The sequence below is a fragment of the Manis javanica genome, chromosome 17, assembly GCF_040802235.1.
Source record: "Manis javanica isolate MJ-LG chromosome 17, MJ_LKY, whole genome shotgun sequence".
Lineage (NCBI taxonomy): Eukaryota > Metazoa > Chordata > Mammalia > Pholidota > Manidae > Manis > Manis javanica.
This window is the reverse complement of record NC_133172.1, coordinates 61,079,535-61,104,945: the sequence shown is the minus strand read 5'-3', so window position 1 is coordinate 61,104,945 and position 25,411 is coordinate 61,079,535. Positions and strand designations below refer to the sequence as shown.

The 25,411-nt window shown below is 50.1% G+C and overlaps 1 protein-coding gene across 3 annotated transcripts in view; it reads right to left on the bottom strand.

Moving 5' to 3' along the window:
- Positions 1 to 25,411, bottom strand: part of KIAA0513 (KIAA0513 ortholog) — a 56,580-nt gene that overhangs the window by 22,036 nt on the left and 9,133 nt on the right. For all 3 annotated transcript variants that reach the window (XM_036993855.2, XM_036993854.2, XM_036993856.2), the window contains exon 2: positions 119 to 612. In XM_036993855.2, coding sequence (XP_036849750.2) covers positions 119 to 447 — 329 coding nt within the window. In that variant the 5' untranslated portion in view covers positions 448 to 612. The remainder of the gene's footprint in view (positions 1 to 118; positions 613 to 25,411) is intronic.

Genomic DNA, 25,411 nt, shown 5'->3' with positions numbered 1-25,411 from the left:
CAGTGGGCATGGGGCTGAGAACCACCGAGGTGGCCCATCACAGGCTGGCGAGGGTGCAGGCCCCAGCCCTGGTGATGCCAGACTAAAGAGACAGCGCAGAGAGCAGGCCCAGGCTTACCCCCCAGAGAAGACCTTCTCCACATAGCTGCGCATGAAGTCCCTGAGCTCCAGGGTCCCCTCGTCCTTGGCCGACTCTGTGCTCTGGTTGGAAGAGAAGGACTCGTTGGAGGAGGAGCGGTGGTACTGGTCCCACGAGGGGTGGGTGGGTGACTCGCCCAGGTCGTTCTCACTGTCCGCGGACTCTGTGGTCTCACTTTCCGACCCACCATCGCCCTGGGAGCTGTCCCCATCCTGCAGCTTAGCAGGCAGCGCCTCCAGGGGTGAAGAGGCGGGTGGCTCGGTCTCAAAGTCGATCAGCGAGCCCACAGGGACCTCCGGCGCCTCCATGGCTCGGGTGGCCTGCCAGGCGGGGAGGCCGGCGGGCTGGATTCCCAGTCGTGTCAGTGGAAGCTGGACGCCAAGCGGGAGCCTGCCGATCACATGTGAGCTGCCTGGGAGCCGCTGGCCTCCAGGAAGGAGTCCTGTGGGGCGGCTCACGTGGCCCTAAGGCATCTGGAAAAAAAGGCACATAAACATTATCACCACAAGAGCTGCTCCTTGTATAAGACTTGGCACTGACAGTCAGACTTAAAAAAAGAACAGGGTCCAAGCTTCCAGAATTTGGGACATCTCTACCCTCTTGTCATTTTCCTGGTACACGAGAGGCCCTCAGTAAGCCTTTGTTGAATAAATGAACAAATACACCCCCACAATCAGGATTCCCCACAGCAAACAGACATCAAGGGCGCCGCATCTGCTGGCCTCTCCCGCTCTGGTCTACCAGGTGGAGGCCCATAAATAAAAGGAGACCCTGGGCTGGAGTCAGAAAACCACCAGAGACACACACCCCTGTTGGCTCAGTGTCGCTGGGTCAGAGGCCACAGAACATGCACGTCCTCAAGTGCGTTGGGAAAAGCCACTCTGCTCGGCACTGGCCTCACGTCTCCTGCTTCCCAGGCTCCTTCCTGAGTGTTCTTCCACTCAGACCTGGAACCTTCCCAGGCTGCCAGGTGCATGCCTCTTCTCATCATCCCTTGCAAGCCTCCCAGGTCTCTCAGGGGCGTTCGCTGGTGGGGCCTGGACTCTCCTCCCTGCCCTGTCCCTGCAGGACAGCTCCCCGCACGGTGGCGCTGCCAGCGCGCTGTCTGCTCCGAAGCGCCTTCTTCCCTCCTCACCCGGCCCAAAGGCTGCTCATGCTGCAGGCTTGGCCCAGCAGCCCCTCTTCTGAGAAGCTCTCCCACCCTTACTCAAGACCACTGACTCCTCTGAGCCCCCGCATTTTATTTACACTCATTTAGAACCCTGCTTGTTTGATGGTAGCTATTAACAATCTCCTAGAGGGTGGATCACACCTAAGCCACCTCTGCAGCGATCCGAGTGCCCCGTGCAGAGTCTTGAACACGTAAGTAGCTGGTGTACACTTGTTGAATGGATGAACATACCGAACGTGATCAGCTCTAGGAGTCAGGGGTGCTGACAACATAAACAGTGTGTCCCGACTGCCAGCGCAGCGGTCGCCTGCCATTTCCGAGACCCACCCTCCCTCCCTGGTGACAGGGGCAGACAGCTAAGCTGGAGGTGGGCCCTTAAGCCTTGGCAGCATCCCTCTCCTTAGCCTCTAGAGACCCAGAAAACTAGGACAACACCCAGTGGACATACGGCTGTTGATACTGTGGGACGAATGCATCTTCTGAGGGTAATTCAATATCAAAACTGCATTTACTGCTTGTTAAGAGTTTAATGCTCACCGATCGACTATGGGTTCCTTCTAATTCCCCAGTGCAGGATATTTTTAAATGCCTTGAGTCAGAAAGGTGGAATGGCTGTCTCCTTGTCGTGGGAGTGGTGAGGGCACACCTTCAGGAGAGTCCTACAAGGCCTGTCCTGAGCCAGAAAAGAGGAGTATAAACCTCAGCTCAAAAGGACTCTCTGCACAGGGAGAGCTGTAGGGGCTCTTAGGTGCTCAGGAGGCAGCCGGCCACCCCGCAGAGGCTGGAGATGGAGAAGTGGCGGCCTGTGGCCAGGACAGCCCCGCCTCACCCTGAGCCGGCGTGGCCTTGAGCCCCGCTCTCTGGGCCGGGAATACCGTCAGAACCCAGGTCAGATTTCTAGGGTCTTTCTGGGAACCACATTCTCGACTCCCCCAAAAAGGGAAAATCGTACCTATAATAACACACTGGGTATTAAACATGGAAAATCACACTAGGAAAATGTCTGCTTTCACTGTGATAGGTAAATTGAGTCAATTAAATCTATATTATAAATGTACCCAAATCCAACTAAAAAAAAATCTATATTCTAATAGATATTCAAACTACTCAAATAAGAAAGCACACAGGAGGAAATAGTGTTATTCAATGCTCAGACAGCTTTTCCACCCATACTAATAACCACACACACAGAGAGGCAAATTAAAACAACCAGGGTTTTAAATAACCACAGAGCTCCGCAGGTTCAGAGCACAGATATTAAAAATGCTTTTCTAATACTGCTGAAGGAGCAAAGATTTCCCATTCATAATCCCAGTGCTGATGGAGTCGGGGTAAAGCTAACATTCTTAAACAATCCTGGCAGTAAGCTTAAACACAACTTTAGAAAGTAATTTCTGTAATTTTTCTTTCTTTCTTCTGATCCAGGATTTCAAATGATTAGAATTATCCTAAGAAAGTAATTCAAAACACACAAAAACAGTTTTGAGGAGAAAAATGCTCACTACAACAGCATTTCTAATCCTGATAAAATTGGGGGGGTGTATCTAAATGTATCTAAATACAGTAAAATGGCAGATAAATTCTAAAAATTTGATACAATGGCAATCAGTGTACAGTGCAATTAGAAAACAACCAGAACATCAGTGAGTGATATTCACTTTATAGTTAAGTGGACAAAATATTTTATAGTCGGCAAATATTTACTGAACCCTACTGCATGCCATCCTCTGATCTGGGCACTGGGAATACTGAAGTGAATTAATTTAATTTTATTACAATTCTAATTATGTACACGTGAAAAAGAAGACCGAAGTGTATTATAGCACTAAGGTAATTCCCCCTTTCTATTTTGTTCTCTATCATAACAATGCAGTCTGCAATAAATTAAAATTCAGAGGGAAAGGGCAACAAGTTACTGTGTCTAGAAACATTCCCAGTGGTGGGAAGGGCTGCAGGGCTGCATCTATTTACTAAAGCGGAACATCACAGCTCAGGGGTTCAGATCAGACCAAATTACCACAGCTATTTCTGGTCCAGCCTGAGGCTGGCCAGCGGCCCTCCCAGCACCTTAGCAGTTGGAAAATTCTGGGAAGGCATGAGTCATCTTTTCCCAGAAGCCTCCTCTGTGGGCTCAGGAAGGCAGGGACAAAGCGACAGGGAGAGGCACGAAGTGAGAGGCCTGGCACTGAAGGCAAGGAAGCAGATGCGGCAGGGGGCCTGTCCTGGGCAGAGCGGGGCGCTGTCACACCACTCTCGGATCTGAGAGGCAGTTGGTGGTGAGGTCCTGGGGAGCAACCCCACCCTCGTCCAGGAAGGAAATGTAATTACAGGCCTCTGGGCAGGATAAGGTGACAGTCCCTCAGAACACACCAGGATCACATGCCTCATGTGACTACCTGTCTGGTCAGCCAGAGAACACAGAGGAAGTGGGCCTGGAGGGGCCGCTCAGAGCCTGCGAGATGCCACCGCTCAGGAGCACGGGGCCAGTGGTATCAGAGAGAATGAGCTTTCTAAAGAATGCAGAAATCCACCTCAGAAAAGATTCCAATTCTCTGGAAACTAATTCAAACTTAATTCAAAACACACCATGGGCCAAAGAAAACACGTCTGTAGGTTGCGCCCCACCCCTTTGGTTTGCTCTACACACCTGGGGGCTCTCCAGAGCCCCTGCAGGTCCAGATGCTGAGAGTCAGGGTTTTAAATAACCACAGAGCTCCGCAGGTTCAGAGCACAGATATTAAAAATGCTTTTCTACAGACTTGAAGCAGAACAAACCTGTTTGTTTATTACACACAATTGCACTGTTACAATTCGTTTCCTAGGCCCTGTAGCAGAAGTTTGTACCAAGTTAGGCTAGATTCTAAGTCAACCTGTAACTTCCCATGGCCTTAACCACCCACTCATTCAACAAATATTTAGTAAGCCACCGCTATGCATCAGCTGCCTGCCAGGGGCTGGAAACAGAATCATGAGTGAGACCACCCAGAGCATCTGGTCGTGTATGTGTGTGCACACGTGTGTGTAGGGGGTGGGTAAGAGACAGTTAATAGAATAAAAACCCAAAGGAGACCTTCTGTGGCACAGGGGATGACAGAGCTGGCCTTCAGCTGATGCCCCTGGGAGCACCGAGAGGGCCCTCCCTGGACTAGGGGGCAGAGAGGTGGATATCTGAGCTGAGATGGAGGAAGGACCAGCCAAGAAGACTGGAGGGTGGTCCAGGCAGAGAACAGCCTGCACAGGGGCCTGGCAGCAATGACCTGGGACAGCTCAGGAAGTGGGGGGCTGATGGGGCACAGAAGGGGTTGGCCAGGTGGGCCAGGCAGTGCAGGGAGGCCTTGGGGCCATGGCAGGAACCTGGATGTGTCCTAAGGGCCAGTATGTATGGAGAACAGGCAAGAGCAAAGGCCAGCCGCTGGGGCCACATTCCGGGGCAGGTCACACTTCTGGACCCCTGCAGTTGCCTCCCCTGCCCTTGCAGAAGGAACTCGGAAGGAGGTTGCCTTCCTGTGGCTGCTCGGCCACACCCCACAGGGCTTTGCTCAAACTCTGATTTTCCCAACACCCCAGAGCAACCAGAGCCAGAACTTCAGCAGCAGGTCAACCTTGAGCAATGAGAAGAGGCTCCCTGGGGGAGAATCCGGAACTTTCTGTAACTGGGCACTGTGCCACCTACCTCAGGCGGCTCCTCTGTCAGGCGTGCTGCTTCTCTCACAGAAGGAAAGGGGACTACAAATCCTCGCTCCGCCTGAGTCCACAATACCCCGGCTCACACTCACATCTCTCCAGCCCACCCCGCCTCCCCTCAGTGACCCAGGCTCGGAGGAGCCCACCTGCACGACTAGGACGCAATGGAGCACAGGTCGGCCTGGCTCCCTACAGCCGCCTCTCGGATGCCCTCCTGGGGATACATTCCTAGAAGTGGGGCTGCTGGGTCACACGTCTGCCCATGATGAAGGCTCACGATGGGCGCTGCTGCATTACCTTCCCGGAAGCCTGCACTGTGGCAGTTTATACTTGGCAGCTTTTACATCTGCACCTTTGTTCCAACTGCGAGGTCAAAATCCAGAGCTCTGATCCATTTGTGTCACTCCTGGTTTAAGGGTGGGCACTGCACATGGCAGGGCAGGTTCATTCTGCAGACAAGGGACCTGGGACCCATGAGGCCAGCGGGGTCTCAGGGCCAGGGGTCTCTTCCCCCAAAGCCCTGGCCTCTGACTAGGCGTCGGGTCTGACTGCTCTGCCTGGCGACCACCCCAAAGAAAGCCAGCCGCCCTCCTCGGGTGCCAGGCCCACTCGGACTGGGAAAGCTACATCTGGACGGTTTCCTCTTTTTGGGAATGTGGATCTGAACCCCTGTTTTCCCTAATCATTTGGATCACCAGCAAGACAAACGAGGTGACCCACAACAGGTCTAAGGCCAGGAGAGGCAGGTGTGTGGGAGAAGGACCACCTACTGCTCAGGACCAGAGGTCAAGGATGCTACCTGAGCTTTGGCCACACTTTGACCTCTTTCCCAACTTGAAGGTCTCCGCTGGAGCCTTGTACAAAGCAGTGAGCCATCCTCCTCACAGAAAATCTGCCTTGCTTGGCCTAACTGAGGCAGGGGGCCAGCACTGCACCACCTGCCAAATGCTGATTACCAAGAGACCCGCGTCCCTGAGAGCCTAATTCACAAGACTTGCGACCCTCCAGCCCCCACGCACTGTCCAAACAGAAGGCGAGGGTCTTGGTGGGAAGCAGAATATTAACAATGACACCCCATCCTGCCCACACTTGTTCGTGCAGCCCGCTTTGACTAATAAATACAGTCACCGGTCAGCTGAATGCCCTCTATGGTGTTTCAGCAAATGTCATTTAGAAAATATGCCCAAGGAACCCAAGAAAAGTCAGTCTTTTCTTCCTCTGTGTTGTGGACATGGGGTGCTCGGACGGGCCTGACCTGTGACAGAAGGGAAGGATCAGCATGACCCGCCAAGGGGTCTGGTGACACTGACCCCCTCCCTACCTGGGCGGGAAGGAGGCAGGCTCGGGGTCGGAGGGCACCGTGACTCGGGCACCATGTCCTTCCCTGGAGCTGCCTCTCAGCTGGATGCTGCCCATGACCGGGAGGACAGCCTGGCTGGGGGGAACCCCTGATCCTCACTGCAGGAGGCACAGCCTGAGCAGCTGAGCAAGGGTGCTTTTAACCTAAAGCTGGATCCCTGTGAAAACTCACTTTGTAGGATATTTTGATATTCTGAAGGAAATGCAGTGATATTTGACACTTTTCAGACACGGAGCCAAGCTGGGTTTTCAGCAATTTACCAGGATAAAAAGTATTGCACAAAAGTGAATATGGAACAAGAAAAGAGAGCGGGCATGTCCAATCAGATTCCAGGGGTGACAAGGGGCATTGAACCCAACAGGTGCCCTGTCCCATCAGTTAAGTATTGTGGTTGTTTAAGAATGAAGTAAAAAGGTGTATGCTGAATAGTGGTTCCCCAAAGATGTCCACTTCTGAGTCCCCAGAACCTGTGAATATATTACCTTGCATGGAAAAGGGACCTCGCAGATATGATTTAGTTGAGGGACTTGAGACGAGGACATGACCCTGGATGATCTGGGGGGATGCACAGAATCACAACGGTCTTGTAAGAGGGAGCCAGGAGGTCAGAGTCAGAGAAGGGGATGGGAGGATGCTAGGCTGCTGGCTCTGTAGACGGAGGAGGGGCCTCCAGTCCAGGAAGGAAGGCGCCTCCAGAAGCTGGAAACGGCAAGGGGGATAAGGCTCTCTCTGCAGCCTCCAGAAGCCTGCACACGGCCACCCTGACATCAGCCCACTCAGGCAGACTGTGAATTTGATTCCAGAGCTGAAAGGTAGTAAATTTGTGTTGTTTTAAGCCACAGAGTCTGTAGTCATTTGTTACAACAGCCACAGGGAACTCACACAAGCAGCCAGTAGGATGTTAGGACATATGTACTTACTTGTTTGCACTGTTGGGTATTTGTTCTAGCCTAGGAGTGCCAGGAAAAAGTCGCTGACACTAGCTAAGGTCTGTGAACATTTCAGAACCTCTGGCCCAGAAAGAAGGCCCCAGGACTCCGCCCAAGCCAAATCCCTTCTCTGCTGCTGAATGAGCTTTGAGCCTGACCTAGGACCTCCCCCCGACCCGCTCACCCATCCCGCCAGCGCTCAGGTGAGCTGTGGGTCATTTCCCTTTACTGTTAACACATCATGAGAGAAAAGTTTGGAGCAGACAGAGTCCCGCATGTCTGCCAGTCTCTTCAATAGGTCACCATTTCCTTTCGCCATGGCCTCGCCTGGAGAAGCCAGATGTTTGTTTTGCTCCGAGCTAGTGGCTAACCCTCTAGTGATGTCCCACTGAGTAGTCTTGTCGGGTCTGCTCAAAAGCATTGCATGTCAGGCTAACTCAGCAGAAGGTCAGGAGACAGTCTGGGATTTGCCCTGGGGGTCAGGGGAGACCGATTCCTGGCTTAGATTCCTGGTCTCTGGGGCTGTCTTGAGATAGGTGAACTTGACCAATTATTAGATGACTGTTATCTCATTTTGTTCAGCTATTAAGTGATATAATAATGGATGGTTTCCAGGAAAACTGCCTCACTGGAACAGATGGAGGAGAAGGCAGAGAACCTTACCCACGCTGCTGAGAGCGATCGCCCTGTAAGGGAAGGGCCTCTGGGAGCACGAAGGACAGCAAAGCCGATTACCGAGGTTCCACAGGAACCCCCCGCCTTTCAGGTGTGCGGACTACTTCCACATGACACTCCCCACCTCCAAGGCCACCACAGGTCATTAGGAGAGTGCACACTCCGGCGTGCGGGCTGTGCTCTAGTTGGCCGGGTCATGGCCGTGGGACCGTGCTCGCCCGGCAGAAGCCCCCTGTGCAGTAGGAGCCCTGCTGTTTTCTTCGCTGTGGGATTCTCAGTGCAGGGTGAGGTAGCCACTTGGTGAATATTTATTGCTGTTGAACGCTCACAGGTCAGGTTCAAAGGTGATCGCAGATCACAGGCTGCATTTGTAGGCTGCTTCCTCCACATCAACATTCCGTTTGCAAAGTCAGCTAGCCTGCCATCTGCCCCAAGTCCTAATCACCCCACACACTTCCTCCAGCTGCCCTTGGAGCTCCCAAAGGGAGAAAGCTGCCAAAGCCTATCAGAAAAGCACCCGCTGGAGAGGCTTTTACCATGGAAAGGAGGAGAAGCTATAGATCACTCCCTGATCTTTCCATCGACAAAGTCTCTAAGCTCTGCACCTGAGTCATTCTGCTAGGCTGCATGAGGAGATTGCAGAATTCCTGACCTCATTGGGCTTCCAACACAACCCAGGAGGCAAAGAAAATTCATTCCACAGTTCAAATGAAACACAAACAAACCCGTTTTCCATGTAGGTGATGCAAGCGCAAAGCATTAGGCACAGGAGAGTAATTTACAGACCCTGCAATGCGGGCATACTGGCTGGGGAGAAGGGGCAGGCATCTAAGGGATCCGCCACTGGGCGAGGGCACACGCCACCGGCACAGGGCTGGGGGGAGGGTGGCTCAGGAGCAGCAAGACCATACCCGGTGGCAAGCAGACCCTCAGGGAAGATGCTTACCTATGTCTTGGAAGGTGGGGTCAATTTTTATGAGCAGAGGAGGGGAGAGAAGCATATCGGAGAGTGGGGAGCAGAGAGCAAGCCACGACAGGGAAGTCCCGACGCTTCCCACGGGTGGCCTGGGGGACAGCACCCACCTCCCTTCAGTTTGCAGAATGCAATGAGCTACCACTGCAGGGTGGCCCCCACAGTAACAGCTACCATCCTGCCCAAATCTGAGGCCAGAGGCCAGCCTCCGAGACACTCAGATGGGCAAAGCACGGAGAGCGGGTCTCTGGCGGTGGGCTGATGGGAGGAGCACAGGATGGCAGGCTGGGGAGGGGCAGGCTGCCTCTGGCTGCTTGTGGTCCTGTATCCCAACCACAGACCCTCGTGCCATCCATCACAACACAACCCCCGGCTCCCCTGGGCCGGGACACACCTGGCAGGCAGACCGGAGAAACCCAGAGACTGCAGCTCCTGAGAGAGTCCGGGCTAGAAACAAGTTTGGGGATCGTGACCCAGAAGCACAGGCTAAGCACAGAACCACCCGGCGAGGAGACAAGAGGAGACCTAAGCCGCAGGGCTGAGCACGGCCTGGAGAGACACAGGAGAGGCCCCAGGGAGAAGGGCGAGCTCGGGATGGCCCCCGAGGCCCACACCAGCTTAGCGGCTTTAATAAGGCTGCGTGCCATGGAGGAAAAGGGCTGGGGCTGCGTGCGGCTGCCACAGACAGGAACCACAGCCTCTAGGGGAAGCCTCCCCATCTCTCATCTCTGAGGACGACACCAGGACAGGTGGGGAGGTGAGGGAGGGAAACGTGTGACCTCATTTCAAGAGGCAAGACAGCAGCCTCTGAACCTCAGTGGGAATGGCTGCATGGAGAACATCTAGAGGTCACTAACAGGACGGCTCTGTGCATCGGAGCGGGAAGCGCTGAGGACTGAGGCCACAGCCTGATGCCGAATGATGCCCCGGCACGGCGTGTGTGCCCCAAAGACTCGCAGACCAAGGCAGTCCTGTGGACACAGCGCACTGCTGCTTATATTTATCAAGATACTTGACAAATGCAATACAACTCTGAGGACAAGACAGAAAAATGTGGCCCGAACATCATGGAATCAGGTGAACTTATAAATACTGTATTTCATTACCCTTGTTACACGTTGAGATCTCTGAAATTGACATGTCTTATCCCTGCTCCTAGCCAGGCTTATTGTGACACAGGTGTCACTGTCCAGAGACAAGAGTGGACCCTCTTTTATTTTTTAAAGTAATTTAAAAATAAATTCAAAAAGTACAATAATCATATTGCTCAATGAATTCCCATAAAGTGACTACACCCAGGTGACCATACCACTTCGGGGTAGAATGACCAGTCCCCTGATGTCCTTCCCCTGCCATGCCTTGTCCTCCCTAAGGGGCATGGATGGGCACTCTGCAAAGAGAGTGTAGAGAGCAGACAGGACGGTGCTTTACAGGAACCCACGACTTCCACAGCTCTGACACGACTTCAGAAGAATGGGCCCCTGGATGTGAAGAAGTTTCAGAAGTACTTGAACCAATTTACTTTGCTTATATTTTCCTCTGTATTATGGACAAGAGGGATATTTGATAACAAACTATATGTAAGTAATTCTAAAGGAGCTGTTTCAGTAACTATAGAATAAAGATTGCAAATAATAAGAATTGTGTGATACTCTAATGGCACTGTTTAATCTTTCTTCATTGTGTATAAAATAATGGCAAATCTTACAGTTGATAAGGTCTTAAATTTGATAAAATATGGTGGCTGAGCTGCTTAACCCAGAGAGTCGACATGGAAAGATGTCTGTCGCTGACGAGGAAAGGACTCCATCTAGCCCAGGCTCTATTCTACACCCTCATTAATTACAGACTCAAATTTAAATAACGTGCTAACAAAGAACACAGGGCACCTAAAGCCAGAGGAACAGTTAATTCAGAGAATGACACAATTTGGACCCAGAAGGATATCGGAGGTGGGCTGAGTCTAAAAGATGCCCCTTGACAGTAAATATACTCATTTACTGGGCACCTGCTGAGTGCCTTCCACGTGCCAGGCATGATGTGGAGCAAAGAGGTGATGACAATGTTGTTCTGCTCTTAAACAGCTCACAAGTTATTAGTGAGGGAGTCTGACATTTTGACCCAAAGTTACTAAGTCCAATGCCGACAGGAAGCTCGTAAGTTCCCTATGCATCAATGTGTTAAAAAACTCAAAACTGACCTTCAGTTGCATTGACAAAAATATCTGATCCAAAAGAGAAGTGAGGGTTCCACTCAATTCTGCTTGTGCTGGTCAGGCTGCTCCTAGGACACTCAACCCGTCCCACAGCTTGGAAGGGACACTCAACGTCTCTTACCGTGGCGGTGCTGCCAGCACGTCCAAGAGCCACGCACGCTGCTCTCAACTGTCAAGTCCAGGCAGCCCATTCGGACTCATTGTTTCAGAAGAAATAATAAACTTGCAGAGGTATTTAACAAATGCTTATAAGGCTTTTTTTTTTTTTTTAAAGAAAAGGAACAAGGAGAGAGCTGAGAATCTGGAAAGCTCCCCCAACATTAAAAAAAAAAAAAAAACCAGAGGATAATTATGTCACATGAGCAATGGTGAGAAAGTTGGGGAAATTCCCAAGGGGAAGAAACTTAGTTTTCCACCTGGGAGGAGCAGCCATGTGCCTGAGGGGTGAGACTGCCCCACGTGGCTCCAGAGGATGGCAGTCCCACGGTGGAGTCCACACGGGGTCAGCCTCCCCAGCCCGCACGGGCCCTCCCGAGGCTCTGTGCTGGGGAGGCGAGAGGTGGAAGGTGGCACCTGCTGCTTAGCAGGCTATTAGCAGGAGAGGCCATTGGGCCTCTAGGGTTTCATGCCATTTGCGTTCTGAGATGACATTTTATGACGCTTAATGCAAGTTTTTCTCCACTGCAGCTGCCACAAGGGTTATATCTGACAATAACTCCTATTTTATGACCTCCAGGAAGAAAGAAACATCTAAACTGTTCACAGTTCCCAGGAAAGAGATAAGGGACCATCTGTTGGCTCCCCGACTCTGTGAGAGAACAAGGCGGTGTGTGTTCTCCACAAGGCTTCCCAACATCTCTGGGGCTTTGCTGGGCCAACCTGAGAACCACTGTGAGGGGCCAGGCGCCGCACCGTGCTGGGAGCGGCCGTGGAGGAGACAGTCTCCTGATTCTGCCTCCCCTGGTGCAGCAACAGGGCCGAAGGCTCCAGAACAAATCCCATTTCACCATGTTACCAAAAAACAAGAGGGCCCAGGAGTTCAATGAGCCCCGAGTGGATTAGGGAGGAAGGAAGGGGTCAACTAGTATCACCAATCAACAGCTTCTGCAGGGCGAAGCCTCAGCAACTAGTTAGTCTTTTGTAAGTTGTCCTAAGTCTCCACTCGAGAGTCACCTTACATAAGCATCTGGAAGTACAGTTTACACTTTACTCATGTGTAATTCATCTGAGGCAATTCCTCAAGGAATCAGTAAGCTCTCTCATTTAAGGCAACAAGGAGGAATTTGGTGACAGGTGTTTCCCATTAATTTTCACTATGAACTGAGCTGGTTTCACTATAACCAAATGTTAGAATTTATTGCTGGGTACATTCCTCCGTTGGTGAGCAGCTGGACTTCTTTAATAAAAGAAGGATGAGCTGGCAATTCAGTGACAGCTGGATTCAATCTGGATGTAGATTGACTTGGCCTTCTATCCTTTTGGGTAATCTGGCAAAATAAATGCATATTGCCAGAACCCCTGGAGTACAGAGAGCCGCACATAACGGTTGGCTTGGGACAGGCTCCCTGAAGGATCTGGGACTCAGTCCCTCCCCAAAGAACCCAAAGGAAGGGCTGATGGAACTGCACGAAGGCCCACTCTCTTCCTGAGGTGCTTTGCTCTCTCTGGCCCAGTGAAAGGCCAAAACAACTGTGCAACTGGCCATCTGCATCCATGGGGAGGCTCTGGACAAACCTGCCTGGGCCTGGGCATCTCCTGGCAGGCCACAGTCAGCCCTCTACAAGGAGCTGCTAGTGTCCATCACCACTCAGTCGTGACATCGTCATCTCTGGCTGGTGGTCCAGGTGCCCTGCAATCCGGAGCTGGTCAAGGCTGCCCACGCAGAGAGCCACGTGCTGCCACTATTCCAGAACAACCTGGCATGAGCACTTGGGTGCTGGTTTCTTCAAGACAGAGCTTCGGCTTTAATCAGGCTAGTTTCCCTTCTCTGCCTCTGTGTGTCTCTCTGCCACACACCACACCTTTGCTAATGCTTCCTTCCTTTCCCCATACACACCACCCACTCTGGTCAAACCTCTTGGTCCACCCAAAACCCGCTCTTCAACATGGAGAAATCTGAAAATTGTTACTGGGGCTCTTCTCTGGGTCATCTGTGGTCTTTTGAAATCCTCTAATGTTGAAACATGTTTAATAATATTTTTTAAGTCTAACTGTTTAATTTATCCCAAGAAAAAAACCCACAATATGGCCCAAAAAACACATATGCAGCATTACATGTAACAGCAAAAAAGTGAAAATAACCTAAAAGTTCAATAAGAAGAAAAGTATGTTGATTCTGCTACGTAAATTTTGGCACTTTGACTGAAATGTCACTGAGAGCAAAAATGACAACATGGTGTCATGAAAATGTTTACGTTAAATGAAAAACCAAGATGTAAAATTATACTCCACCTGTGATTACAAATTACGTAACAATCATACAGGACGACGCCACAGCTGTGTGGCCTGTTGCTACAGACACTTGCTCTAAGGATCCAGTGTGCTAATAAAGAAAAACATTTGCCAAACGGCTAAGGTACTATACAAACTCTCAATGGTATTGATATCAGGCATCATATGAGGAATGTTTGGTATGTGAGCCAGCAGGGTGATGATGACTTTGACGACCACTTCACTGTCAGAGACCTGGAGAAAGCGGCCACTCACAGGTTCTGCTTTAGTTTTCACATGGTCTTTGCATCCACGTCAACATGTCTAAATGGAAATGCTGTGATAGTTACCGGTATCGACAGTCCACTCATTTGGGAAGTCTTTGAACTAAGCTTGCATTATTCTTATAATAAAGGCTTTGCTGTTTCTGAGTGAGAGAGAAAAAGAGAGATCTACTTGAGGAGATGACCTCTGTCAGCCCAGATTCTGCAGCAGGAGGCTGTACACATGGGTGACCAAACGCTGGATACAAACCCTCCATATCCTGTGTGAAAGGCCCTTTGCTGTCAGGAGACCATCTCTTTCCACTTCACTGTGTTTCCTAATATTCGTGGTGGAGAAGAATAAAGCTCATCTGCTTACAGTCCAGACATCACTTCAACCTGGCAGTCTGTAGTTGCCAAGGGACTCCCTTCTGACATGCGCACGGGATACATAAAGATGGGAGGAAGGGAGTGTCGAGGGGCAGAGCTCCACAAGTCCTTTCTGTGACCCTGCAGACCAAGTATTCCTGTTACTATCTACCTAGCCTTTCAACGTTTAACCTCCTCCTCCCCACACAAGCCACAGTTTTCCTGCACCAGATACACCCTGAACTCCTCATTTCTTGATTGATCCAGATGTCTGTGTCAAATGGTCTATAAAACACACGTCCACTAGCTTCCCTACGGTTCTGAGTACGACGGAGGATGCACACTCCACCCCGTCCTGCCCACTGAATATGGCTGTGAAACCTGGATAGAAGGAACAGCAGCTATGCGAGGTCTCGGAAAAGCAAACAGTAGCAGGAAGATGAGGAGAGACAAGCTGAACCTGAAGTGGTGGTGAGTCTGCCATCTCCCCACTCCAGGACCCCAGCCTGGACTCAACACAACCTGACAGGCAGTAGTGGCAGCCCCAGGAGAAGCCAGCTCGCCTGGGCTCGCGGGACAGGAGCGGGGTGGTCTGATTCTCAGCGACGGAGCACCAGATCCCGAATCCCGAGGTGTCCGCTTCTGCGTGGTCTCTGTCTTCGTGGCTCTCTCTTGCCCCAGCCTCCCGGGGTTCTGTGGCAGCAGTGAGGAGAGAAGCAGAGGGTCCCCAGATGCCTTATCTGGAGGAAGGAACCTTCCTTTCCAGCCGGAGGAGCTGTGGCCTGAGGGAGTGCAACACCCACTGGATTCCTGTCTCTCAGTCCTCCTCGCGCTTAGTGACGGATATGAGCTGAGGCACAGGACGAGTGTGGCAGGAGGAACGACGTCCCTGCTTTCTGACTGAAGGCCGGGGAGCGGAGGCCCCTGGAACTGGACAGTACTGGGAAGACTGGGAAGAGGGAGGCACTCAGAAAAACCTGTAAAGCTGTTTATGCGGTCTAGCCTTCACCGTGAGCCGCGCACGCACAGCTGTAATCTGAAACAGCACGCTGCAGATGCTGAGTGCTGGAGCCCAGGAGAGGCCACCGCAAGGTCCCGCACTGGCCACGAGCGGCACACGGGGCGGATCTAAAGAGCGCTGCGAAGGCTTTGAAAACTCAGCTGATGCTGAGACCCACAGACGGCTGTAGGGACCTAGACTCTCACATCGGTCGAGCACCTGCTTCCATAAAAGCAGCAATATTCTCCAGAGGATCCAAACAAGACCCAGAGCCCCATAACCTTCAAATATTCAGGATCAATCCAAAATCACTCACTCCTTAACTCGCATGGGCACTAAGGTAAGGGAAAGACACTAAAAGGCACTGGAAAAAGATATTGGAAAGAAAACAAACTGCCTCTATTCACAGATGACATATTGTCTAAGTAGAAAACGCAAAGGAATTTCAAAAAAATCCCTAGGATGACTTTAGTGAAGTTGCAAGATTCAAGGTTAACACAAAATTCAATCCCATTTCTGTATACAAGCAATGAACATTTGGAAACCAAAGTTAAAAACTGAACAGCATTTACAATAACTCGAAGAAGTGAGTATTTTGGCGTAAACCTTACAAAACCATGTACGGTGTCTGTAAGCTGAAGCCCGTGCAACACTGAGGAAGGAAACCAAAGAAGATGAGGAGAAACACGCTGCATCCGAGGACTGCGAGGCTCAACAGTGAGGGTGCTGATTCTCCCCAAACTGACCTGCAGATGTCATGCGGTTCCTATCCCAACAGGACTTCTTTTCGTAGGTATGAACAAGCTTGTTCTAAAATTTATATGGAAAGACAAAGGAGCTCAAATAGCTAAGACCATTTGGAAAGAGAATAACAGAGTTGGAAGATGGTTATTTTCTCATTTTCAGACTTCCTATAATCACTGTGGTAATCCAGGCAGAGTGGTGCTGGTGGGTGACAGACACGCAGATCAATGAGACAGGCTGAAGTCCAGAAATAGTCCCACACAAGGACAGCCAGCTGATTGCTGACAAAGACCTAAAGCAATTTAATGGAGCAATGACAGTCATTTCAACAACAAATGATTTTGAAACAACTAGACATCTGTGGGGAAATACAGATAAAAAGAACCTTACTTACACCTCACACCTTATAAAAAACTAGCTCAAGGGGATCACAGACCAAATGTAAAACATATAGCTGTAAGATTTTTAGAATAAAACAAGGCAAAGAGCTCTTAGACACAATATCCAGAGCCCTATGCATAAAAGAAAAAGTTGATATACTGGAATTCACAAAAACAAAACCTTCTGCTCAGTGAAAATATTGTTAAGAGGCTAAAAAGACAAGTTACAGACTGGGGAGAAAATATTTACAAATCACATATCCACCAGCGGACTTGTATCCAGAATATAGAAAGAACTCTCAAAATATAAGCAAGAAAACAAAGTTGACTTAACAAAGAGAAGAAGGACAGACAGCTCACCAAAGATGATACAGATGGTAAGCACATGAACTGTTCACCATTATTAGCCATCAAGGAAAAGCAAATTAAAACCATGATGAGCTGTGATTACACATCTTTTAAAATGGCTAAATCAAAAATATTGATAATACTAAGTGTTGATGAGGATGCTGAGCTACTAGAACTCTAAATCATGGCTGATGGGAATGCAAAACAGTTCAGAAGTTTTGATTTTGTTTTTTTAATAAACTTTATTTTGGAATAGTTTTAGATTTATAGAAAATGTACAAAGATAGTGCAGAATTCCCATATACCCCACATTCAGTGTTCCTGATTGTTATCATATACTAATGGTCTATTGGTCACTATTCATGAACCAATATCGATCCCTTCTCCTTAAGTCTTACTTTATTCGTATTTCCTCGGTTTTTCCTTAATGTCCTGTCTCTGTCCCAGGATCTCACTTTAGTCATTATGTCTTCTTAGACTCCTCTGGGCTGTGACAGTTTCTCAGACTTTGTTTTTGATGACCTTGATAATTTTGAGGAGTATTTGTCAGGTATTTTGTAGAATGTGCCTCAGTTGAGATCTGATACTTTTTTCACAGTTAGACCAGGGTTATGGGTTTTGGTAGAGTGCCCTACTCCTCACATCATATCAAAGGCTTGCATGTCAACAGGACTTCCCCGTGTTGACATTGATCACCTGGCTGGGTTGTGGTTACCTGGCTGTGAAGCACTTTCCTGTTCATCTCTCCTTCCACTCTTTGCTCTTTAGAAGACGGCAATATGGGCAGCCTCCTTAAGGAGTTGGGCCTAGACTGCCTCCTTCAGGATGCAGTACCTACAGACTTTATTGGGAGTCCTTCTGCATGGGAGATTAGGGGAAGTTTCTTCTGAAGGTAAACATACTTATCACGCAACTCAGAAACCCCCTCCTACATCCATAGACAAGAGAAATGAAAACAGGTCCACATAAAAATCTGTACAAAAATGTTCCTAGCAACTCTTCAACAGATGAATGAATGAACAACTATGGTGTACTCATGCTACAGTCTACATCTCAGCAATAAAACCCTATTATACATAATGTAGAAGGGGAGTCTCAAATACATTATGCTGAGAAAAAGAGACCATTCTCTGAAGTTCACCGATGGCATGATTCCATGTGTAAGACATGCTCCACAGGGGGATGGGTGGTGGCCAGCATTTAGGAGTGGGCAGGGCGTGGCCACAAGGGAGATTTGCAGGGATGGAGAACATGCTTTCTTTCTTAAGAGAATGCAGCAGTGGTTATACAAATCTATGTATGTTTTAAAATTCATAGACCTCTACTCCAAGAAAAGGTCAATTTTACTGTTATATTAATTAAAAAAAAAAAAAGAGGTGAAAGCAGCCACCCAAGTTCCCAGAACACAGTAGATGGAAGTTTCCTTCAATACAAAAAGCAGGGCCCTGGGCCCCACACTCCTCAGCTGCGTGGCTGACATTCACCTGTCACCCAGCCTCGTGTGTGTCCTACAGGTTTTGATTTGGCAATATGTGTGTTCCATTTGGAGCTACACACCCTGTCTGAGAGCAGGCTCTGAATGTGGGTCCTTGGGGAAAATGGGGTGACCACACCGTCCCCTCAATCTCTGCCACCAGCTGGCCTTACTGGACGGCAAGCGCCTACCAGGGAGCGGCCAGTCTCCGCAGTGTGCTCACCAACACTATGCCCCGGGGAAAGGAATTATTTGTGCATAAGGACAGTGGAAACAGTCAAGGACTGGGTAGGTGGAGCGGCTAAAAACGATCACGGCGGAGCAGGGGCTCCACGGGGTAAATGCTCCCGTTCCTGGAACCAGGGCCAAGCCTCAGGTGTGGGGACAGCAGGCAAGCCGGGCTCTCCGGTACCGGAGCCCCTGGTGTTCCGAGGGCTGTTGATCCTCTGCCTGCACGGAGGAAGCGCTCTGCATCAGGTTGGATGTGTTTAAACCCAAACGGGTAAGAACCTGCTAGGGGAATGGCCATGTCTTACAGGCGAGGCCACACAGTGGAGAGACACAACACCCGGGAAGATTTAACGAGAAAAGCTCCCAGAAACGACCCCTGCCAGATTCTCTGCGTTGAGTCAGAAGCAGCCACAGCCCAGAGTAAGTGAAGGACACCTGAAAGCAGCCCCGCGCCTGAGCAGCTGGAGCAGAGTGGCGGCAGGTCCAGTGGCCCTGCCTGCCCCCGTGGGCGTGGGGAGCTGGCTCCTGCCCACAGCGTGTCCTCTGGGACCCCTCCGCAGGCGCCTCGCCCCAAGGAGCTCAGCCATAGGCCCGAGGCATGTGCTTACCTTTGTAACAGCACTAAGGTCCACACAAGGCATCTCGGGCAATTAAACGTCACCTCAATGGGCTCAGGGCAGAACCCAAGCAAAGAAAAGAATACTGAACGGTGCACAGGTCACTCGGCGCAGCTCTCTGGTTCCTGCGGCTGTGGGGAAGGGGCCGCCCAGCCGCAGCCTGCCCCAAACCTCTGCCGGTCTTGGCCTGTCTCTGCACCAAGGGCCTGGGGCTGAAGACAACGGGGCACCAGGGCTCAGGAAGACCACGGGGCGAAGGCCCCGATCCCCCCGCCAGGACTGCAAATGAGGATGCCCACCTCTAGGCTGCCACTTCCACGGTTTGTTCTGAGAGTTTTTCCCTAGACTGACTTACCTCCAGCTTCCCCACTTCTGCCCCGTTATTGAAAAAAATGTGAATATCTTCCTAAAACCCCATTCCAGAGTCTCAGTCTTAACATAAAAAAAAATAAAAAATGCCTTTTGGACTCAGAATTCCCCAAAACATGACATGGAGGAAAGAAAGTGTGGCCTCACCGAGTGCTTGGCTCTGGTGACAGGGCTTCGTAAATCCTATAAAGTGGTCCACATGCGTAGTGAGGTTGTCTTATCAAGCATTTAAAAGAGTTTATGGCACCCATTACAGAAGCTATATAAAATCAATTTCTAAAATTCTTCTCCCCTTACAAGTTCATATTTGAATAAAAAGGATGGCATTTTGGGGCCTCTCAAAATACTCACTGCTCCCACCTGTCATGTACGTGTGAGATGCTCTGTCCCACCTGAGTGCTGCACGCTTCCTGGTGTCACCAAAGCCACTGCTTCCTGCTGCCGCTTCAGCTAACGACACTGGTGTGAGAAGGCCAGGTGTGCATGGGCTTCTCTTTTCATAATGCTGGCTGTTACTGTTATTTAATACTTACTAATAATTCAATGATAATTACAGCTAACATTCAACGTATGCTTACAACACACAGGACACTGAGCTGATGGTCTACACCGATAACCTGATTTAATTCTCCCGCAACCTAGGAGCTAGGTCTAGTATTATCCCCATTTTATGGCCGAAGTAACGTTAAGGCTTAGAAAGGTGAAACGGCTGTCCGGAGCCAGAGGGCCAACATGGAAGAGTCTAGATAAGTCCAGGAAGAGTCTCCACAGCCTTGCTGTAAGGCAAACAGCAACCGTGTCGATTTGGGGTTCGGATAGGAACACTCCACCCAGCCGTGGAGGACTGGCGTGGATGAGCGCTCCCTCGGCAATCTCTAGGGAGAGGACTCAGCCATAGGGCTTCCCGCTTGGAAGGGGCGCACGCATTGTCCGATTTAGCACCTTGAAGTTTATTCCGAAGCAGTCGAAGAAGGTTTCTAATTCCTGCATCAGTACAGATTGCTGAACAAGGAAGACTTGGTACTTTCCACCCACAAATGCTAGGTTTTCATAGAAGTTACTCAGTGCCTAAAGGAAAAACCTGAATACTTTAAAAACAATAAAATAATAAAGAAGATGCTTGCATAGGAGTGGGAACAAAACAGTTATGCACTAAGTAATCCTCAACTTTGTTTTACTCAAATAAAATCCCAAGATGTTAGGGTTAGGTGAGACTTTGGGTTTCTGGAAATGGCAGGGGACTGGCAGACAGGGCCAGGGGAGGGGAGTTCAAGGGAAGGGCACAGGCTCCTGGAAGCAGTTTTAGGATGGAAAATTGAGACCCAGAGCCGACCAGTGACAGGGTGGCGTCAAGTCAGCAAAGCACCACAGTGGTTCGTGAGCTGCATCTAGAACCCACTCCCTGCCCACGTCACCAACTGGGTAAAACAGAGCCCAGGGCCACTGCAGGGCCACCCCTGCCCCCGGATCGGTTTGTCACCGCTCTGCTCAGTGCAGAGTGCTTGAACTGTAGCACCCTGAGGCCACAGAGCACAGCACCTGCTTCTCTGCTTCCCTGATGGGGGGGGAGGGGGCGCAGGGCCGTGTGGCTGGAGAAGCCCGGTTACTCTGCAGAGCTCAGGGCATCTGTCTGATAAGCACTTCTGAAGCCCCTACCCACTATTGAGAACTGCGGTAAGTCCTGGGGAGCCAAAGGTGAAAGGGTATGTGCCTTCCTTTCCCAAGCACAACCTGGGGAGAGGTACATGTAAGTAAATGATGACAGTAACATGATAGGTGTCACAGTTCCAAGATCCAGATGTTAACAGGAGCTCAGGAGGAAGAACACTCAATGCTGCCAGGGGGGACTTTAAAAACTGCATTTTTCGGGTCACATCTGGTAGGAGCCTGGCGGTCAGACACGAGAAAGAAGTCCAGAGACAACGGTGAAAAGCAGCAGGCGACAGGCCGCAGACACCCCCAGCCCACAGCCAGGGTAGAATTGCTCAGACCTAGCTGGACAGTCAGGAAAAATAAAAAACATTGCCAAGGTATGCACAGCGTCAGCTTATATTTGCAACATATGCCCAAAACCTTAAAATCGAAAAATATATGCTCAATCACTTTCTTACCAACAATAATATGGGAACTGAATTCTGTAATTTTGGGGGGCCTTATGATATACAATAAGAATTAAAACACATGTAATCCTGCAGTCCATTCCTGCATGTAAGGGGAAAGAAAAAGGCTTCTGCTGTTGCTTTGCTTAGAGGGTATCTAAATAGCTATCAAGGGCTGCTGAAAGTGTATTGATCCAGGCGCTCAAGGTACAGGCTTCTCCAGATGTCTTCTCTACAGAATTCTAATTCATCGTGTAAAAGCGAAGGCAATTTTCTTTCATCCCAAATGCTTTAGCTCGAGGTAGCTTCCTTTCCATCTATCCTTTTAGAAAAAGAAATGATAAGTAGGGGTGGGTTTAATCTGAAAGAGAAGGGAATGAAAGCTGGAGCCTGCACAGAACCTGTCAAGTCGCCAGAGACAAATAACCTTCCTGCCCTTACCAGAAGCAATTCAGAAACGCAACAAACGGGGAGTCACGTGGATCTAAGACCTAAGGATCTTCAAAGCTGCGCTATCCACATTCAGACTGGATCGTTCTTCGAAGTGACATCCATCCTGTGTGCACACGGCAGGATGTTTATTTTAGCACATCACTAGCCTCTACCCCGGATGGCGGTTGCTCCCCCAAATCCTAACAACCAAAAATGTCTCCAAGCTTTGCCCCCAGTTGAAAACCCCTGGTCTATATTAACTCCAGCTACAATGCCAGAAACATCTCAGCCTCCTTAAGAGCTTCATTGAAAACTCTTCTCTCTTTAGTATCACTGTATCCCAAAAATAAATTTTAAAAAAAGTGATCATGACGGACTTTTGACAATGCTTATGTCCCCGTATGACACAGTTAACATGTTTGGCCACTTGTGCAACTGAGGTCTCTGATTCAAACAGGTCTCCTGCACTGACCCTCAACTGCCTTTAGAGCAGTAAGAGGATGGTTGTGTGTTCCATTTATTTGGTCATATGTTAATTTGATCATTCAACAAATATTATCGAGCATTTACGGCATGACAGGCGTTGTCCAGATAAATAAAACAAGCAAAAGCCCAGCCCTCAGGGAGCCTATGTTCTGGTCAGAGAACAAAGAGGTAAACAAAGAAATCGTAGTCCATCATAAATGCTGTGAATAGAAGTAGAAATGAGTTAGAACTGCACTGTCCAATATGGTAGCCACTTGCCACGTGTGGCTACTAAGCCCACAAAATGTGGCTCATTCAAATTGAGAAGTTCCAACTGCACTATATTTCAGACCTGGTGCAAAACGTGAATGTAAAATGTCTTATTAATGATTTTTCTACTGATTAGATGTGGAAATAACAGTATCTTGGAGATACAGGGTTAAATAAAATCTGCTATCAAAATCGATTTTGCCTGATGCCTTTACTTGTTTGGTGGGGCTGCTAGAAACTTAAGATTACGCATGTGGCTCACCCTGTATTTCTACTGGGCAGCGTGGGGCCGGAAAAACCAGAGGGAGGCGGGAGCCTGAGAGACCAGGGAAGCTCACTCCACAGTCTGGAGGGCAAGCACCCCAGCCCGGGGAAACAGCAAATTCACAGGGGGCAATAATGAGGCAGGGTGGCTCAGTGGGGGGAGGCAAAGGGAGGGAGGGAAGATGCCGAGGACCACAGGGCTACCGGCTGAGCACTAGGCAGGGGCCTGGAGGCCAAGCCAAGGAGATGGGATGTCACCCCGGGGGCAATGGGAGGGCACGGGAGGGTTTGCATCAGGGGGCCGCTGCGCCTGATTTAGGTTTTGCGAAGATGCTGCATCCGGTGGCTGTGTGAGGAGAGGCCTGGCACGCAAGCAAGAGCGCAAGCAGGACCACCAGGCAGGAGGTGCCCACCCCGTGGGCCCTCAGCGTTTGGCTGCTCCGGGGCATCTGGTGGGGTTACTACAAGAGGCGGAGAGATGAAGCCGGAGATGCTACCTCTCTCCCAGCACAGAGGAGTCGTGGTAATTCCCCTGCCATTACCACGTTGATTTTGCGCACTGCCTCTTTCCTCCACAAGAGCAGATAAATGGAGTGTTGTTCTACGATCCAGATGGAGCCTTGGGATCTAGGAGCGGTCCTGCGGCTTAGAGCAGTTCAGCAGCCTGCCTCCTCCCGGAGGGCGTGTGGCTGCTTCCCTCTGCCAGCTGGTTTCCTGTTCCCCACCCCCCACCACACTAAAAACCAGGGCAGGGGCCTGAGGTCTGTCCTTCCTTTGATTTCATTTAATTTTATTCTATGAACTCAAAAAATTTGGTTTTCTTCTCTCATGAGGACTTCACCCCTTTTCATTTGGCCCTATTTTATATTTGGGGAGCGCCCCCCCCTCAAATCCCCGATCTCAGGATGTCAGCTGAACATCAGCCTTCCAAACTCATTTCCTGTGGCATTTTCCCCCTGCTTCACTGTTTCCAGATTCTCATTTTCCCCCCAGCTCATCGGTCATTATCACCACTGGTGAGTCACTGGCTCTGAGTCATGCCTGGCTGAGATGCAAAGGCCAGGAAAATGCCTCAGAACACACCTAGCTAGCAAAAGATGTCCCCGAGGAATGTGGTCTGCACCTAGGCCCCTGCCTTCCTAAGTGGATTCAGTAGTTAAGCAGGAAAAAGAATTGCCTTTTCTCTCTCATTTCCCTCCAATTTTGCCATTTCTCTCTGCATCTGATCGAGATTATTCCTGTGGTGGAATGAGTCTTGGTCATTCATTTTGGCCTTTCAGAGGCAGAGAATGGTTCTGGAATGAGCCCAGAAACCCCGCAAGGATGGAAGCAGGTGTTCCTCAGGGGGGATGCCTCCTCTCCTGTGCAGCACAGGCCTCCCTGCATATGCTGCACGGGGATCACCTTCCTTTGGAGAGCCACAAAGGTGCCCTTTCACACAGGGACCACCCAACTGAACATCTGAGGAAGGATGAGAGGTGGCCCAGACCAGAGGGTACTGGGGAGGCAGCAAATGAGTGTCACATGGCACCTGGACTGGATCCTGGAACAGACAGACAAGCTGCCTAGATCTGCGTGCCAATCCTGTCCCCATAGCCGTGTGCCGGGAGGCAGATCGCACTGCCTCGCAAGCCTGGGTGTTCTCATCTGTGAAATGGGCATGGTGATGACGGCCGCCCCTGCACTGAAGTAACAGTCCCCACAGAGCGCTCAGCACAGTGGTGGGTGTGCCAGCGCAAACCCTATAAAGGTGAATGGAACACTTTACCGCCAGGGGTAGCGTGAGTGGCCCCTCCCAGCTGTCTCTGGAGCGCTCTGCACTTGCCCGTGTGTCAGGACTTAACCCTGCAGTTCAAGGAACTGGGCTCTGAAGACCACCCCATAAATAAAGGCACTTGCCCCACACTCTTGTCTCAAAGCCCCAGATATTACCATTACAGACCCATGTCTTCTAAGCACCTTCTTTCCAAATATAAAACTCTTGGCAGAGGTACTGTCATCAGCTCTGAACACATGGGAACAATTAGCTTATCGGGGCCCCACAGAAAGGGGTTCTGAAAGGCAGGAGGAAGAATGGAAAGTAGGGATGGAAGCACAGCCCTCGGGGTGTGTTTGTGGGGGCAGCCCTCAGGGACATTAAGAAACATCAGAGCTCTGGAAGGACATACAAGCGACTGGCAGTGATGGGTGCCAGGGGAGGGGATTGGGAAGCCAGAGGGGGACAGAGAAGGCAGAGACAGAAACTATTTTTCACTGGACAGCCCTTTGTATCATTTGAATTTTGTACCATCTGCATGTATTACCTAGTAAAAAAAACTGCTTAAATTAAGTAAGGGATAAAATATTGGGTATCCAGGTAAGACAAAATCAGAAATAATAAAGTCTCTGAAGGCAGAGGTGCATTTCAGATATTTTGCTGGCAGTCTGCCCTTCTCTAGACCCCTTTTGCCCCCAAAACCTCCCAAATGAGAGCAGTTTCTCTGTGACTCCTGGGCAACTCGTTCTGGGAA